Here is an 18,255-nt window from a genome sequence, read left to right as displayed (position 1 = left end):
ATTAGGGTAATAAAGAAAGCATTCAGTCATGTGTTTACGCTTGTTTAGCTCTTATTACTGATACCATCAATATACACCCAGGTAGCCAGGAGTGTTCCTAAGCAAATTTGACTATCTGAATGTTGCCCGGCCCTTTGTACATTAAGATATTTGCAGAGATTAGTTTGATGTTGAGCATGGTGGCCCAATGTGACAAACAGGACAATACAGGGTGTCAAAAAACTGAAAAAGAATTATCACGTATGCTTTAATAGATTTAAACTACCGTTGATCTACAGTGAACTTTAAGTGATGGGTTTCAGTTGGTGGGAAAAAATATACAAGTCAAACCGTTGTCAATTATACTTTTTTTTAATAAAAGAGGAATTACACAATTGTTATTATAAAAGCATGGATCACAATGATAATGAACACTGAGAATGTAATAAAACTCAAAAACACTTGAACTGGAATATGACTAATTCCCACACAGATGAGGATTAAATTAAAAGGCAAAAGGAAAACAGCCATAAAGACATGTCAAACAACTTTAGGATAATGAATATATAACAGACTGCACAGCAGCTTTAGCTGCAATGTAAGGAAAGTAAGTGTTGGTGCTCCAGAAGGGGCCATTCCCTACTGAGTATGAACACCAGTTACCATGTTTTATATTTATAGGTCTATAAACCATAAAATCTGAGTGACCCAAAACATATATATGTATATATACATATACACACACGTGTAATAAAAACTGGGGCAACCAAAACCTACAAATGTGATCATAGGTCTAGCACCTTGTACACTGTGAACACATAATAAACAACACACATATGCTGTCGTAAAGTAAAACAGATCTGAGAAGTCTCAGGACAGAAGATTGCTTACGTTTGATTATTTTGAAAAATATACAACCGGTTTGAATTGTCTATGAGTCACCATTGTCATGGCAGGAAAATACTTCTATTACAGGAATTGACCAGTTTAGGTTGCTTCTACCTTCTCTAGATTACTCTCATAGGTGAAGCTTTAAACCTTGAGAGAAAAAAGTCACACAAGAAAACTCAAGTTAATCACACAAAGAAAAGGAAAAAAAAGATCACATTACTAATTACAGAGCCAAATTGAATAAAAACCAAAAAATTATCTTGATTCTTCAGGACGTTCGTTTTGCGCTTTAAAGTAAAATGACACCGTAAAGTATTAGGGTACTTTTTTTAGTGCATCATCATCATCCTTACGTCTGGATTAGTAGATATACTCTAAATTTTAGCCTTAAGCTCTGTAACATTTCACTTCACACAGATGTACAACTGGCAGACTTTTGTATCTCTGCAAGACTCAGTGATTAATATCATATCTGAACTGATAACACAGCTGAGTGTATGCCCAGGTTCCATTATTTACACTTTGCAGTAGTTTTTTGTTTTTTACATTGGTTCACCAATCAAAGTTATCAATGATTAATTAAAAAATACAACATGGTTCTGTAACATGTTCCAAAGAGTAGATTTTGCAACGAGTAGCTAAACGCAGAACTACAAAACCAGCTGCTGACATGAAAAGTAACATTTTTCCAGCTAAAATTTGGAGGAGCTTTTAAAACTGGACAAACCTTTTAGACGGCTATTAGTGTTGAAATGTTCATTTTTTTAGACACAGCACACAGTCATCTACACAATCGGCCATGTTAACAAACATGAAGTGATTGGGGCGCCTTCAAAGATGCAAATTATTTTAAAAATACAAATAAATAATGACTCAACTGGAAACGTATTGCCCCAAATTTGACCTAATTAGAACTGTCAATTAGACATTTTCATTCTTTTCAGTCACAAGGAATGACATCTTACAAAATGTCATTATAAATATTTAATCATACTTAACACCAGCATATACAAAACATCTGGGTCCCACCAAAGAGGTTTTGGCTGGAAAATCACAAGGACTGTTTAACCAGTATTTTTTAACTGTTATTAAAGTGGGGTTTAATTCGCACAGGCATGAAATACATTTATGTGTCAAATAGCAGGAAATGCAAACTTTTCTGTTTAAAAAAAGGAAAACACTGCCTTAAATATGAACTTCTCTCCCCAAAGGCCAATTTTAAGGCAGGAAAAAGTCTGAATACCCATCACTGCACCTATTTCAGGTGGCAGCATGGAAGCCCATAAAATTTCACTGATGCAACGTAAAAAAAAAATAAATAAAAACTTTATCCTTTTTTAAATAAACAGCATGCATTAATGACATATCCACTGGTCTCTCAACCTTCAGAAACAGTACTTAATATCTGTGTTTTTGACTGCAATCTATAACGGCATTCAGTCCATTTTCATTGACTCAAAGCAGTCAAACAGCATTGCACTTGAATAGTTCATATTATACATATAAGACAATGTTCAGTGATACTCAGACGTCCATATTTTTTACTCTTATTCTCCCATAAAGAAAATAATTGGCTTGAGATTTTGTCAGTTTTTGACCTTAAACATCTCTTTACTGTAATACTAACTGCTTCCTCATAGATGTATACTTCTTTCCATTGATGAATTGTCCAATACATTCATGGAAACACTCGGACGGTGCAACCCATCACCTCATATTTTTGACCCATCACTTTGCTCAGTCTCATTTTCAAGATTTGGCACTTTGGAACCACTTCAGAAGCTCCCGTGTTTGCAAAAGGATCAGCTCTCGTTCTCTGTGCAGAGCCGCGAGGCTTCGGATGATTGAGCACTACCACCGGCTGGTTTGGACCCGGTCGTTTCACTGGTTGGTCCACTTTCAGCGGCATTGGGTAAATGACTGTACAGTCAGTTACACTGTCCACAGGTACCTGAGTCTTATATTTGGATATTCTAAGTTTCAGTCCCTTCTTGGTTTGTTTCCACACGCCCACTTGCACCCTCTTCAGGGTGACAGTCAGAAACTTTGAGTCCTGCTCACTTTTGACCATTTGCTCAAGAGGTTCTTCAGTTTCAGATGCCTTTGCGTGTTCTGCAACATTAGATTCTTCGTGTGTTGAAGATTTTGAAGCAGGACTGTGACTGGATTTATTATCATCTGGTGGTAGAGGGATCTTTTTTTCCTCTTTGATATCAACATGGTTGTGGGTCAGTGCAGGAGAGTGATGAACCCCCTTATTGTGGTCTTTTGCTTCTACAGGCTCCGTCTGCTCCGTCAATAACGACTCACGGATGAAGGATTTGTTTTTTGTTTCCACCTGAGGGCTGGGCCCTAATGTCAGGGTCTTGTCCATGTGCTCAGTGTTTGTTATCTTAACTTGATCTTGAGTCGTACTGACAGAACTGCTACTTTTATCCATCACTATGCCTCGCAAAGCCATTACCAATGGCTGAATGGGACCTTGGGCGTCCTCTGGCTGCTGACTCAATGAAAACACAGAGGATATGATGGGGAAGCTCTCAGGTTCTGAAACGTCCCTCTCTTTTGCCAGCTCATTTAGTCTGACTTCCGGCATCCAAGTTGAGCTCTTTGACTTGGCATGATTTGAAAAAACAGGAGTTTTGACTGAAACAAGCTTGTTTATAGTCTTGGGTAATGAAAAAGACTGAGTTGGAACATTATCCTTACTGACGAGACATATTGGTGGTCTCACTTGGACAGTTGGAACAATGGAACTTCTTATGGAGGGAGAAGTTGATTTAATCCTGTCCTGGTTCGAGGGTGCCACTTCTTTGATTGGTTTTGAAGCAGTGCTACTCTTGAAGCAGATGTTCCCGGGTTCCACCTTCATAGCCACCGGCATATCCTGCATGTTTTTCGTGTCACCCGCTCTCCTGGATGGAACACTCTTGGGGTACTCTGGAAGTAAGGTCTTTCTCTCATCCATCACTCTCTGAGAAACCATGCTGCTTGGATGCAGGCTGGTGGTGTTCAACCTGCTGGTGACCCTGTTGGAGATAACTGGAAGAGGAGCTACGTGGCTCACCGGTGCTGTTTGCGTAACTCTGATCCCACTGTTTACCCCTTCTCTTACAGGACTGATGATATTTTTGGGAAACTTATTAGGAATGACTACGTTAGACTCCAAGTTGATTATTTCCGGTGATACCCTTTTCAGTCCACTCTTTTCTTTGCTCACTGGAGTCACTGGGAGATTGTTGGAAATACTGACCGGGACAACAGCAGGGCGCTCTACATTCACCATCTTTGTGTCACATGATTTCCTGTTAATAGTGCTCGTGCCCATACTCCCAGGCCGCACCGTGTTGGTGTGATTGATTAATGTAGATGACAATGGCTTCCCCAGCGCTGTGTTTTGAGAAACTGTCATCCTCGTGTCCTTTATCACTGACTCGTTTTCTTGTTGGGAAACGAGCCTGAGCTTTAGTTCTTTTGTCCCATTTACAGTTTTCACCTCAACGAGTTCAACCAAGCAGCCAGCAGGAATTGTTACTTCTTCTGGCAGAGAAACTGTGAGAGCTCTATTGTGCTGAATGAGTCCATTCAAAGGGGAAAGACGTTCTGGGTTGCCATTAGTGACATTCGATACCTTCGTTTCCAGTGTTTTTGCTCTCTGTTCGTCTTTTCCCAGTCTGACAGCAGGTACACTCGGGCTAGGTACCGTCACCCGAACAACCGGCCGAAGCGACGACGGATCGGCAGCGTGCAGGCTTGTTAAGGCACTGGGGACGGGGTCCTGCGGATTTTTCGTCACACCAGGCTTAGCAGGTACCTGAATAATGCTTTTATTATGCAAACGTTCAATGTGCTTAAAAAGGCACAGCCTCCTCATGTAGCCCTGTCCACAGTGAGGACATTTGAATGGATACTTCGAAGTGTGTCGTTTCAGGTGCGCGTTTAACTCCGCCTCACTATAGGAAATATCGTTGCAATAAAAACAGTAAAACCGTGTCCCCATATGCTCAACCATATGCTTCTCCAACGCTGAGGCATCTGTAGACGCAAATCCACATTTCTCACAATACCTCACGTTTGAAGTGGTTAACACGCGATCCAGTGACAAATTTGGATGTCCACCATTCACAGAGGATGGCATGCTTTGATAGCTGACAGGCTTCATAATGAGAAGTGAGGTGTTCTGGCCATCTGGCAGTAATTCTCACAATTTCAGAGGCTGACGTGACACCCTGAAGTAAACATCCATCTTCACCTGATGTCCAGGGTTCATGTCCGGGGAAAGCAGACACTGATGCACCTATCAACGATGTCTCTCCCTGTGAAAGGAACATAAGAAAAACAAAAACATTAACAAACAAATGATTGACCTAAGCTCACTGTGTACTATGCTTACACTAGGACGAGGCCTGTGAAGCCCCTCCTCTCACGCACAGCTCATGCAGCATTTTCAGCTCCTGCAAATATTTATTTGGCTGTGCGCGCGTGTAGGCAAATCAAAACAATACAGCAAAATAAAATGCAATTAATCAAACTCATTGCACTGGTCTGTATTTGCATTTTTCTCCGTGCGCGCTGAGCTTTCTTCCTTTGAACGTGACGAAAAGGCCCTACCTAACTACAACGGGGGGTTGCGGAGACGACGGCCAACATTACAACTGTTTATATTTGCAACAGAGTCAAATGCCTCATACGCACCTGATTGCCGTGTTACGAAACAGCGATTTGGTCGGTGATATCTTTTTCAATAAAATGAATTTTAAAAAATCCACTCTTTGAACGTGATACTAACGCTTGTCAACGCCACCAACCGAGCCGCTTTGGGTTAGCTTGTCGTTAGCCATCTGTAGCTACCAAAAACAATGGCGGAAGAAAGCTGTTCTGGTTTTCAAAATAAGAGCACGCTAAGTTAAAAATATAGCTGATTCAACATGTTTAGAAATCTTGGTGATGACAAATTCCGTGTCCTTCGTTTTCAGTCAGATCATCAGCAAATAATATTTAACACAACAAAGAAACTATTAATATTTTATTTATTGAACGTTTTTTAATGTAAACAATGTCTGTGAAGGTTCTCAGTAATGTAAACAATATAACACAGTGGCTGCCACAGTATAAGACCTGTATTAACAGGCAGATAACACTGATGATTTAAGTGCAATAAAGAAGAACAAAAACACCAGAGAGCTGAAAATAATATATGGCAGGAAAAACATCAGAACATCTTTTAGGTTCAATAAAAGACAAAATACAACAAATTTCAACCAATAAAAATAAATTAAGTTAAGAAAATATTGATCAATTTTGTGACAAATATGGTAAATTAGAAATAGAAAACCTGGCACCTATGTTAATGCATGGGATTGTTTAAAGATTCAAACCCTTTTGGATTGATTTTAAAAAATATGTTTTTGTGAACTCACAGTAAGACTGACATCATCTTACATGACAATGTCGAGGGATTTAATAACATGTAGCATCTAGTGGTGAAGATAGTTCATCCTGCTAGGCATGAATTTTTGTGCACTGTCTGATGTGGCTCACAATCTTACCACTGACTGAATGTACGAGGGCATTTTGGGTTATTGTGCAAATATATTAATTTGCTGGAAGCCTGCAAATAAAAATATGTGTTAAAACACAGCAAAGTTTGGTTTTCTGTCCAATTGCATGTTATTAATGTGCATGGAAATTATGTGCTAAACAGGTGAATAAACTGATTAAATGGCCAGTGATAAACAGGGACAGTCCTCGCTTGGTTTCCTTCCAAAAATGTCAGAAGTAAGGCTGATAAGCGCAAATACAAATTATATTACAGTAAATGCAAAGTCATGGATGATTATTGGCTGTTAGAGCAACTCTCAAGGTTGTCAGCTGCCATAAAACTAAAATAAAGAGGAAGTAACGAGAGCATGTAATTGATCTGTCCAGCAGTATGTCAAAAGCAATTGCCAGGCAGAAACTGTGTTCGTGCTGCTTGTGCATGTATCCATTTTCAGCAGCTCAATATGAAGTGGACAAACTGACATAGTTTTAAATATATGGGGTTTTTTTAATCGTTGGATGGAAATCCTTTGCCTGCATTTGGTGATTGCAGAATCTCTTTCCCTTGGGAAATGCTCGGGTTGCTTTTTCAGCACGCTTTGGGTCACGATGTCCAACCGGTTTTGCAGCATCTGCAATATACACAAGTGAACTGGTTACACTGGGTCACTAGTACAGGCCAATACCATAATATTGTCTCCACCATATTTGACATGTGGTACGCTTCATACCTTTCTCATTCCATCATTTTGGTACAGTTTAATCTTGATTTCATCTGTCCAAAGAATCTTTTCAGAGCTGTGCAGGCTCTTCTGGCATTCGTGAAGTTGCCTTTTGATTGCAGACTTTGACAATCATACACATACCCCCTTGCTGGTATTCTTGGTTCTTTAGATGCTTTGAAGTTGTTTTTCTTAACCGTAGAAAAAAATATTGCAAATAATGAATATAATTAGAATAATGTATTTGTCTTGTGTGGTGTTGTGGGGTGTCTGAGTGGATTATTTGGCCACTACTAACATTTGTGCTATTTTTCTGAGAGATTTATTTGGGTTTTTGAGCCTGTAGATGGCCTTCTTGTTAAGCTATAAAAGAGTCAGTTGAAATGTATTAATTTGTCATGCACTGCCATGGTCTGCACTTCATTGGCATCTTGTGTAATTTAAAATCCATTAAAAATAAAGAAAAGAAAATGATATCACAGTCCAAAACATTATGGCCTCGACTGCTGTCTAATTCTTCGTTTCCTTTAGGCGTTATCTCACAAAGTAATATAATGCATGCTGCTACTCGAGTGTACTCTTGTTTTGAAAGGCCCTGTGAGAAGTGTAACTTCATCATTTGTTTTTCTTGACAGGCTGAGCGCAACGGACCTGTGATTCTGAAAGAAATACCACGCAAATCTGCCACATCTTCCCCTGTTATTTACGCCAAATCTCCCACAAAAACAACGCAAGGCTTTGGAGGATCTACGCTACTCTTCAAATTTGGCGTCTTCCACCATCACAGTTTTACGGTTTTTACCTGTCGGTTGGTTTTTCCATTATCTCGCACAAGGACTGATTATTTTAGACACGACCAGGCAGCAGTTTGCTAAATCGGGGCAATGTAGAGGGGAGGGGGCTCACCCAGTGACCCAGGAAATGCTTTGACGCTTTTGTGTGTGCTGTAATAAAGTCAAACAACACGCGTTTATCAGCTTGCAGTGGCTGTCAGAGAGAGGCAAAAGGCACCCCGTGGATAGCTCTGATTAAAATGCCATAAAAGCAGTTAGAAACATGCTGTTCACAAGAGTCTGCAGACTGTTTCCTAGTATGTCAGTATCACTGGCATTACCGAGGTGAGTACTCCAGTAAGTTTGTGGCAAACAACGGCTTTACTGATGTGTGTTTAGCGTTTCTGAATATTGTCACGATGCTCACTTTATATCCTTAAATCTGGAGTCGCCAGTGCCTGATCTCCTCAAATATCCTTAAATATTTCCATCAAACCCTCGATGCATGAAAATGCTCTGATTTATTCATGTTTTTGAAGCCACCATACTGTCGCTCATGGGAGGATCATCATGACTATTGTCAGAACAGTTTCTGGGATTTGCACACCATTGTTGCAATTCACAATGACACAGCAGTGGCTTTCACTGACCCTCCCACTCCCCGGTCTGCCCGACACATAGGCCCTGCCTTCCTGCGCCCTTCCTGGTTATGGCACTATTAAAACAGCTGGCCCGGACTCGAGCTCCGTGCTGGTTTCTTCTCAGGAAACAGTTTTTCTTGTCACTTTGCAGACGCGGAGTTATCAGTAGCGGGATGGCCTCAGACCCGTCGGAGATAACCCGGTTCGACTTTCTGGTGGTCGGCGGCGGGTCTGGAGGTCTGGCCGGGGCTCGGCGGGCGGCGGAGCTCGGAGCAGCTACCGCCGTGATCGAGAGTCACAAACTCGGAGGTACCTGCGTGAGTAAAAATAATAATAAAAAATCAATCAGACATGCCTCCCTGCTGCTGTCACCTCTTCAGCATGTACACGCACACTCACACACACAGACACGTTAGTTACCAGATTCACTGCGAAACCTCCCGACTCCTTTTTTGTGTGTCTGACAAACATTGTGGGTTTGAGGTACAAAGCAGCCGATGAGGTTATAAACTGTAACTCATTCCTGTTGCCTTGAGCTGAATCTGTTGTAACGGAGGCATTTTGAAATGATCTGCACAAGGCCTCAATATGAGGAAGAAAGAAGTGGTTTTAAATGCGTTAGGCCTGTCTGTGCTGACTATTAGTTAAATCAGGCCTCTATAGTTTTTTTTTTTTTTTTTCAGTTAAAACATCAGGGGAAGAAATGGCTACCAAAACCTTTCAGTCCAATGGTTTTGGCATAAACCACACAAAGCCACAGTGAAAAACAGTGTGGTTACATTTGCATATATTTTCCTTATTGATAAGTGAATGCTGGTGTTGTATTACTTTACAGCCATATGAATGCGCCTGACCTAATCTTTTACATCTTTTCCTTTTGTAAAATGTTGGTTTTATGAAACACACTGACACAGCATTGCATTTTTTGATACTGCAGTTCTTTTGCTTTGCACTACATAAATATTCTTCCTGTCACTGCAGCTTTAGTCTAAAATGTATCTCTTCCATAATCTATCTGTATCACTGCTACTTGACCAGCTTTCACTCAATTCATTTGTTCTGCTTTCTTTCCTTTTTTCAGGTCAATGTTGGTTGTGTCCCTAAGAAGGTACCTTTTTCTTTACACTTATTATAATAATATTATTATAATAAAAGGTTTTGCATGTACACTTCTCAAAGTTCAAGTTCTCAAAGCCAGCTCTTTTTGTTCTTCTTCTCAGGTGATGTGGAATGCAGCAGTTCATGCCGAATATCTGCACGATCATGGTGATTATGGCTTTGAAACTGGAGACGTTCGTTTCAGTTGGGAGTAAGTTACAGTTTCTGCTAGTGTCTACTTGATTTTTATCTTTTTTTTTTCTTTTTTCCTTTTTTGCAACTGCAATGAACTCTTTTAAAAGCTGTCTTGGTTTTTCCTGGTACAAAGAAGCATTCATTTCTCCCACAACCTCTCAGTCAGTTACTTTGTGTTGCTTAACTTTAGCCCACTTCTCTATCTCTGTGCACAATGAAGTTGGGCAAAAATGACTGTTGAAGATAAGCCTTCCTGAAGGGAGTGGTTGACTACATTTACAACATGAGGAAACCTTTTCAAAATATAACATTAGTGTGAGAGGAATGTGCTGGGATTGGGGTGTGCCTGCATGGATTACAGTAGAGTACTAAGTGCTCCACAAACATCTTCAGTGTGCAAAGAATCCCAGGGGTTAAAGTGGGATTTAGCAGGTGGGAGTTGTAGTGATGCAGTGTGGGGGAAAGAGTTACTTAGAAATAAGTCACAATTTGTATTGTGAGCTCCAATTTTCTTTTTGTACAGGCTGTGATCAGCTGACTTGTTGCTACTCTGAGATTCACTGCTGTTTATTTATTTAGCCAACTAAATACAACTGGATATAACCAGGTGTTAAATTTGTTTTTCTTCATCAAACTTGTATTTTTCTACCATCACAGAGACTATAGGAGAGGTCTAACAGTTTATGCTTTTTATGATTCATTTTCTAGAAATGGCAACACAAGGGTGATACAAGACAAGTATTCCTTGTGATGATGGTTTATTAACACAACATATTTTAGCTGGTTGAATAATTTATATTATGTTTTTGCAGAACCCTAAAAGCCAAGAGGGATGCGTACGTCAGTCACCTAAATCGCATTTATCGCAACAATCTTGACAAAGTAAGTGTCAGATGAATTCTGCTCTTTTGGTTTCTGTTCTTTTCAAATGTAATTGCTGTGCAAAAGAAATAAAAAACTCATATGTGCTCTATTTCAGGCTAAAATCCAAACCATTCAAGGTTATGCCAGGTTTATAAATGATGCTGAGCCGACTGTGGAAGTCAATGGAAGAAAATATACAGCACCTCACATCCTCATCGCCACTGGAGGGCAACCTTCTGTTCTGAGTGATGCAGAAGTTCCAGGTAAAACATGCTAAGATAAGATAAGAGATAAGATAGAACTTTATTAATCCCTCGGGTGGGTTCCTCTGGGAAATTCGATTTCCAAAAAAGCACAGCAACGACCGAAGTTACAGAGTTATACACACACACATATATATAAATACAGAGACAATATAAGTAAAATATACGAAGGGGATAAATAGAATAAATAGGAATAAAAATAAAAATACAAGTGAATTGCACATTTCAAGTATTGAGCCTATTGCACCGTTGACTATTTACAAAAGTATTGCACAAAAGGTATTGTACAGTGAGGTGAAGAGGCACTACAGCTTAGTTGTTCCCCCCTCCTTTGTCCTCCTGTCTCCCCTCCCTCTCCCCTCCAGAGAGGAGTTAAACAGTCTGATGGCGTGTGGGACAAAGGAGTTTTTAAGTCTGTTAGTTCTTGTCTTTGGGAGAAGCAACCTGTCACTGAACAGACTCTTCTGGTTGTTAATGGCCGTGTGCAGAGGATGTCTGGCATTGTCCATAATGTCCATCAGTTTCTTTAATGTCCTTTTCTCTGCCACTGTCACCAGAGTGTCCAGCTTCATGCCGACCACAGAGCTAGCCCTCCTGATCAGTTTCTCCAGCCTGCATGAGTCCTTCTTTGCTGTGCTGCTCCCCCAGCACACCACAGCATAGAAAAGTACTCCAGCAACCACCGACTGGTAAAACATCCTCAGGAGCTTCCTGCAGATGTTAAAAGACCTCAGCCTCCTGAGGAAGTACAGTCGGCTTTGGGCTTTTTTATACAGGTACTCTGTGTTGCATGACCAGTCCAGTTTATTGTCCACCCACAGCCCGAGGTACTTGTACTTGTTGACCACCTCCACCTCCTCCCCCTCTATCTGAACCGGCAGTGGACCTGCTCTAGACCTCCCGAAGTCCACAACCAGTTCCTTAGTCTTTGAGGTGTTGAGTTGCAGGTGGTTTGTGTGACTCCATGCGACAAAGTTCCTCACCAGACTTCTGTACTCCTCTTCCTGATCATCCCAGATACACCCCATGATGGCTGTGTCGTCTGCAAACTTCTGAATGTGGCATAATTCAGAGTTGTAGCAGAAGTCAGAGGTGTACAGGGTGAAGAGAAGAGGGGACAGCACAGTTCCCTGTGGTGCTCCTGTGCTATACGTTGTTTTACCAGTGAGCATCAGTCAGATGTGTAGAAGATGACAGCTGTTGTGTTTGTTGACAATTTCAGGGGCAAGCCTGGGCATTACCAGTGATGGCTTCTTTGAACTTGAAACACTGCCAAAGTAAGCTTGTCATACATACTGATGTTAATGGGAGACCGTCAGAACCATGTAGGTCTGTGATTATAGTATTTGTTTTTTCCTACAGACGCAGTTTGGTTGTGGGTGCTGGTTATATTGCAGTGGAGATGGCGGGCATTCTTTCCACCTTAGGGTCCAAAACATCCCTCATTATTCGACAGACGGGAGTAAGAAAAATGACAACACAGAATCACAATATGACTGTTCTTAGAAGCGTGGAGCCATGTGGTCATATGTGTACTCTCGTATTCTGTCTGTAGGTTTTGAGGAACTTTGACGCCTTTATAAGTGCAAACTGCACCAAAGAACTGCAAAACTCTGGTATAGATTTGTGGAAGAACTCTCAGGTGAAGTCTGTGAGTAAAACGGACAAGGGGCTGGAGGTGACGGTGGTTACCAAAGACCCAGAGAAGAAGAATGACGAGGAGAAGATCAGTACCATCCAGGGAGTGGACTGCCTTCTCTGGGCCATCGGCAGGCAGCCCAATACAGGTGGACTGAACATCGGCGGGATGGTAACAGTTTACCTGTGATTTTTATCTGTAGATTGGATAGTGTAATGTGCAAATACTTATTATTATTATTGTTGTTATTTTATTTATTGGGAGATATTATGTGCTACTTACATGTAGCACTGAGCAGTAAGACACTACCGCTGCATAATTGTCCTTATAGATCATAACAGGACGGCAGATGTCTTTCGATAACTGTGTCTTAGGCACACATACCAACATGAAACTGCTTTCCACAAATAATAATAAAATATTTTATAATTTAAGGCTTGTATGCAAAAAACTGGTATCCCAAAAAAAGCTGACTTAAGCCTTAATAACAGATAATCTGGGAACACGACTGGACAGCTTCCACATGCTACTACTTTGTTGAAGGTGATGCATGAAATTCTGGCATAAATACTTGATAAATGAAGGCGGGGCAGCAAAGTCTCAGTTACGCCAACGTCTTCTTTTGACTGTCTTTGATCCGTCTACCGAGCTTAGATTTGAGGGATGTGTAATAACATCGTTTGAATCATTTGTTATATGAAGGAAGAATGAATGACTTGTCAAAGCAGCAGTTTAACCAGCTCTTTTCAAAAACCTAAAAACATGTTGAATGTTCTCACGCTTTAAGACTTTGAGGCCCGTCTCTCTTTTGTCTGTTCTGCTTTACATTTAATCCTCCAGTTTAGCTGAGTCATCGTTATTTCTTGCCCCACACGGGATTTCTCTTCTCAGTCGCATGTCTCTTATTCACTGTCAGTATCATACATGAGGAAGCACACAGAAAGAGGCAAAACATGCACTACCTTTCCTTAAAACCATTATTCATCCGAACTGTGTTTCTCTACAATACTCTCTCTTAGAGAAGGATGGGAGTTTTGGGAGGTTTCTTTTGAGACGTTAATGTTAAGGGAAAGCTGAAGACAGTTCCAAGAATAATAACCAGTTCAAAGGGAACTAGGAGAAAACATGGGCCTAATCTGTTTTAATCTCCACGGTTCACATTTTTACTCGTTTCTAAGACGTGAAACAGTTTTTCTTTTCTTTCTTTGTCAGGGTGTGGATACAGATGAAAGAGGCCACATCATCGTGGATGAGTTTCAGAACACCAGTCGATCGGGGATCTACGCTGTCGGGGATGTTTGTGGCAGAGCTCTTCTCACACCTGGTAGAACCCAACTTTTCTTTATCCACTTTTTGTGTCTGTGTGTGTTCTTTCCAACCTGTTTCCCGATGTTGTAACTATTTTTCCATGTACTTAGTATTGCTGAGTGAAGCCTGGTGATATTAAAGGTTTCTGGGTCTATGTTTAATAGCTCTGAATGGATTTTATTGCTATATAGAGGATATTTGAATATCAAAGCTGTGAAGGCTGCAGATGAGTGCACTGACAGGACATTATCAGATCTTATGTGTAAGTCGCTTTGTGAGAATGGATAACGTCTCTCTGTGTCTATTAGAGGAAAGACCTACCTCAAGTTTAAAACCACACACACTTCATACACTGGTGACTCCAAATAACAGCACTGAAATGCCAGGTTTGCATTTTTGTGACCTCACCCATGGTTTTGGGTGATTACAGGGGATACATAATTTTGTGAAGTGGCTTTTTCAAGAGACTTGTGCATATTAAAAATATGTTTTTAAATAGGAAAACTTTAAATAACAAGTCTCCAGAAATTTGTCCTATACAAACGTGATCTTGGAGTCTGAGTCTGTTGTGTTTACAACCGTCGGGTTTCTTGCGCGTGGGAGGGTCAGGCGCTCAGACAGGAAGGCTTTTCAGGTGTGACTCAGGCTCACCGATTGCTCGTGTGGGTAAACAAAGAAAACAGTATTCAGACAAGGATTTGGTCCCAAATGTCCCCAGCTCTGAAATCCTTTTTGAGAGTCTATTATTTATCTATATTTAGTGGATCAATTGGTCTTTTTCAGTAACTTCTGAAGAGGGCAGGGTGAAATGATGAATGCTGATTAAAACCAAAAAAATCAATTCTTCATCTCTGTAGTTAACAAAAAACTCTTATTTGAGGTCAAAGCTTTAATACAAAAGAGTAAAAGAAAACTTTGAGTGACCAAGGTTTCTTGACAAAACATGTTGGTATCCTGGTGAAGTTCTTCTCCTGGTGCCTTTTTTCTACTTCTGTATTTTGAAGTGTTTGAGTTTGTTTTTTTTTTAAACCTATTTTTAATATAAAATGCCCTTTTGTGGGCATTTTGAGTGTTAGCAGCATTCTGATGAGGTTTTCATGTGTTGGGACAGTTGCCATTGCTGCAGGCAGAAAGCTGGCGCACAGACTGTTTGAAGGAAAGAAGGACTCCAAGTTGGACTACACCTGTATTCCCACTGTGGTGTTCAGCCACCCACCAATCGGCACGGTGGGCCTCACAGAGGGTGAGTAGAACAATAAAGAACACATCTCGGTGGGTTTAACTCAGTTTCTGTGGCCGGCTTTCATTTAATCGTTTATCTTATGCGCTATTCCCATTTTTACTCAGCAAGATGTAAAACTGTCCTTACTTTTGATAATGTTCGTGTCACAGAGGAGGCCATTAAAACCAGAGGGAAGGAGAATGTGAAGATTTACAAGACTTCTTTCACACCAATGTATCACGCTATCACCAGCAGGAAGAGTCAGTGCATCATGAAGCTGGTGTGTGTGGGCAAAGAGGAGAAGGTAAGTGTCATCTCTTCTCCAGACAACAGGCTCTAAATAAATGTGACTCTAGCACATTATTACTGTCACCTAAATTTATGAAATAGTGAATATTTTAATGAATATCTTCTTGACGATTTATTTCTATTATTTAAACAACAAAAGGAGGTTCTTCTCTAAATCATCTTAACGTTGAAGTGCATTATTTTTATTCGTAAACAACCACATTTGGGCTAAGACATCACCAGTAAATGTTAGCGTATGGGGCCTTTTTCCCCCAACCAGTAATACAAGAGCTCTTCATATTAGGGCTGCCACAAACGATTATTTTGATAGTCGACTAGTCACCGATTATTTTTGCGATTAGTCGACTAATCAGATCATCATCCATTAGACGTAAAACTACAGCTTATTGCACCAGCAGCATCTGGTCTTATATAACTATCATTAGCTTACAGCTTTAAGTGTTTAAGGTGCTAACTAAAAATAAAGACAAGATGATAGTTTATTAAAGTTTAATGAAATCTGCAGATTGTTTCGGTGAAGTTTAATAAACTCCTTGCTATCTAAAATATAACAGGACACCGGAGTAAATTCTGGAGCATCTCACACTTCTGATGATCAGCTGTCTGCTTGAAGTTTATTCAGCTGTGTAAAAACTATAACTTTAATCTCAGCCAAACCGATTTACTCAGGAACAAATAAAATACTGAAAAAAGCCAAACAATAACATTTTAAGCTAAGTGACGGCAGTGGGTTTGAAAACGATTTGCCGGGAGTCCGGTGTTCTCACGGCTCTAGTTAGCCTAGCCCCCGGCTAGCTATCGAGCTAGTGGGTAACAGACGTCTCCGAAAACGTCGGAGCGCTTTTGAAAATATGTGGTGTCCTGATAAACTGAGCAGATATTTGAGGTTTCCACAGCTACATTCTCGCCTGAAAATATGTTAAACGTTTATTTTGTGACCCAGAAAGAATAATAAGAGTAATATTAACACTAACTAGCTGCCGCCATTGTTGACAACAGAGCTGGGCTGCGCTATGAATTCTGGGACACAGCTTCTTCTTCTTCGGGGTTTAACGGCAGCTGGCATCCTTGTACATGCAGTGCTGCCATCTCCTGTTTCAGTCCGTTATTACACTCTTAAATCCTGCTACTTATTCCTGCGTCTTTTGTGATCTTACAAAGCTTCAAACGACGCGTCGACTATTAAATTAGTCATCGACAATTTTAATAGTCGACGTAATCGTGACTAGTCGACTAATCGTGGCAGCCCTACGTCATATGTTGTAAGCAATTGTTTTCTACACTTTCACAGCTATATGTACCAGGATTGAAGAATAGATTTGAGACTTTCCAAAAAAATAACTTGGAAGTACTTAAACTAATACAGGAGGCAGTCCTGAAGCCATCTTTAAGTGTCATTAAAGCCTCTACTAAAATCTTTTAACAGTTTCTTTTCACTCTGCTGCAGTTCTTTAAAAAAAAAAAAGACGACTGTATTTTTTACAATCTTCGCAGGTGGTAGGGCTGCACATGCAGGGCCTTGGCTGTGATGAAATGCTACAAGGATTTGCCGTGGCCATCAAGATGGGTGCTACCAAAGCAGACTTTGACAAGACAGTCGCCATTCACCCCACCTCATCCGAGGAGTTTGTCACGATGCGTTAATGCAAAAACAAACTCACCGAGGCATCCCCCACCCGCTACGCCTCTTGCTTCCCTGTACGACCAGCAACACAGACAAGCATACCAGGACAGAGTCACGCCTTCGAACTGCTCTCGCATCAGCTTGACGACTTGCTTTGTTAACCAGCCTACATGCTTCCATTTTTCTCTCATTTAAGTGACCTTATTTGTACGCAGTGTTTCACTTTTTTTTCTCATTTTTAACTAAATGGACCAAGACCAAGTTATGGTCTTCCTAGACTGTACTGTGGTTCCTGAGTATGGGTTGAAAACTCTGGATTCCATTTTAATGATTGTGAAATGGAAGTGATGCATCTGCAGGTATTTTTGTCAAGAGATTGCTGGGAAGTCAAAAGACCTCTCTCCTAGTGTATGTGTTTGATTTGTCAGTCATTCGTCACATGAATATAATAAGCACTGCTTGTTCTTTAAGGCACCTATTCCCTACCAATGCAGGGTCATGACATGTATCTACTGTACTGTTAAGAAAAAAAAACAATAAACCTGCAGATTTTTTTTCTTAAATGTTGTGATTTTTATTTCTTATTCAGTGACTAAATTCTGTGGTTGATTGGGCAATAAATGAAGCGCTTCTCCTATTTGGGTAGAGGGAATAAATCCCCACTCAAACTAAAGAGAGATACTTCCTGTTTCAGGTTAAAAAGTGACTTTCAGAATTTAATTATTGTAAAAAGTATGATGAAACTGGATATTATTTGTCAACAAAATACCCTTGCTGTTTAGTTTATTCTACACTTAGTGGCCACTTTAGATCACACTAGATATACCTGTTGAGCTACTTGTTAACACGCATATCTGTTCATCCAATTACACAGCAGCAAGTGACTTTGAGCATGACGTGGTTGGTGCCACAAGTTCTGATCTGACAACTGGGATTTTCTCAAGCAACCTCCAGGATTTCAAGAGAAATGCTCCAAAAAACAATATATTTAGTGAGTCCCATTCACTGTGGAAAATATACCTTGTTGATGCCAGAGATCAGAGCAGAAAGGCCAGACTGCTTTGAGCTGGAAGGCAACACTAGTTAGTCACTCATTATAGCCATTGTATGCGGAAGAATATCCCTGGATACGCAACATATCAAATCTTGAAGCAGACGAGATACTGAGGTGACAATTCGCACAGCT

At 40.4% G+C, this 18,255-nt stretch overlaps 2 protein-coding genes across 4 annotated transcripts; one reads left to right on the top strand and one right to left on the bottom strand.

Annotated features, from left to right (window-relative positions):
• Nucleotides 1–336: 336 nt before the first annotated feature.
• On the bottom strand, nt 337–5,716 carry znf518b (zinc finger protein 518B). The gene is made up of 2 exons (XM_080901785.1): nt 5,566–5,716; nt 337–5,186 (listed from the first exon to the last, which is right to left on the bottom strand). The coding sequence occupies exon 2, from the start codon at nt 5,030–5,032 to the stop codon at nt 2,549–2,551; it is 2,484 nt and encodes an 827-aa protein (XP_080757911.1). The 5' UTR covers nt 5,033–5,186; nt 5,566–5,716; the 3' UTR covers nt 337–2,548.
• A 2,051-nt stretch (nt 5,717–7,767) lies between these two features.
• gsr (glutathione reductase) lies at nt 7,768–17,632 on the top strand. 3 transcript variants are annotated; one of them, XM_080901704.1, is made up of 13 exons: nt 7,768–7,941; nt 8,699–8,864; nt 9,629–9,655; nt 9,768–9,856; nt 10,653–10,722; nt 10,820–10,967; nt 12,190–12,244; nt 12,330–12,429; nt 12,523–12,777; nt 13,819–13,930; nt 15,026–15,157; nt 15,307–15,440; nt 16,940–17,632. In XM_080901704.1, the coding sequence occupies exons 2-13, from the start codon at nt 8,721–8,723 to the stop codon at nt 17,087–17,089; spliced, it is 1,416 nt and encodes a 471-aa protein (XP_080757830.1). In that variant the 5' UTR covers nt 7,768–7,941; nt 8,699–8,720; the 3' UTR covers nt 17,090–17,632. The 3 variants fall into 3 exon arrangements, with proteins under 3 accessions (XP_080757830.1, XP_080757828.1, XP_080757829.1); XM_080901702.1 differs by having other exon boundaries at nt 7,888–8,251; XM_080901703.1 differs by having other exon boundaries at nt 7,890–8,251; nt 8,699–8,856.
• The last annotated feature ends 623 nt before the right edge of the window (nt 17,633–18,255 follow it).

Source organism: Rhamphochromis sp. 'chilingali' (assembly GCF_963969265.1).
Source record: "Rhamphochromis sp. 'chilingali' genome assembly, chromosome: 13".
NCBI classification, from domain to species: domain Eukaryota; kingdom Metazoa; phylum Chordata; class Actinopteri; order Cichliformes; family Cichlidae; genus Rhamphochromis; species Rhamphochromis sp. 'chilingali'.
Note: the sequence above shows the minus strand (reverse complement) of the source record. Positions and strands in the feature narration are given on the sequence as shown.

Excerpts from the sequence above, each read along its gene's own strand:
- znf518b (XM_080901785.1), bottom strand. The coding sequence starts at position 5,032 with ATGAAGCCTGTCAGCTATCAAAGCATGCCATCCTCTGTGAATGGTGGA.
- gsr (XM_080901702.1), top strand. The coding sequence starts at position 8,190 with ATGCTGTTCACAAGAGTCTGCAGACTGTTTCCTAGTATGTCAGTATCA. Across the intron at positions 9,656-9,767 it reads TTGGTTGTGTCCCTAAGAAG|GTGATGTGGAATGCAGCAGT; the intron begins GTACCTTTTTCT and ends TCTTCTTCTCAG. Across the intron at positions 12,778-13,818 it reads GACTGAACATCGGCGGGATG|GGTGTGGATACAGATGAAAG; the intron begins GTAACAGTTTAC and ends TTTCTTTGTCAG.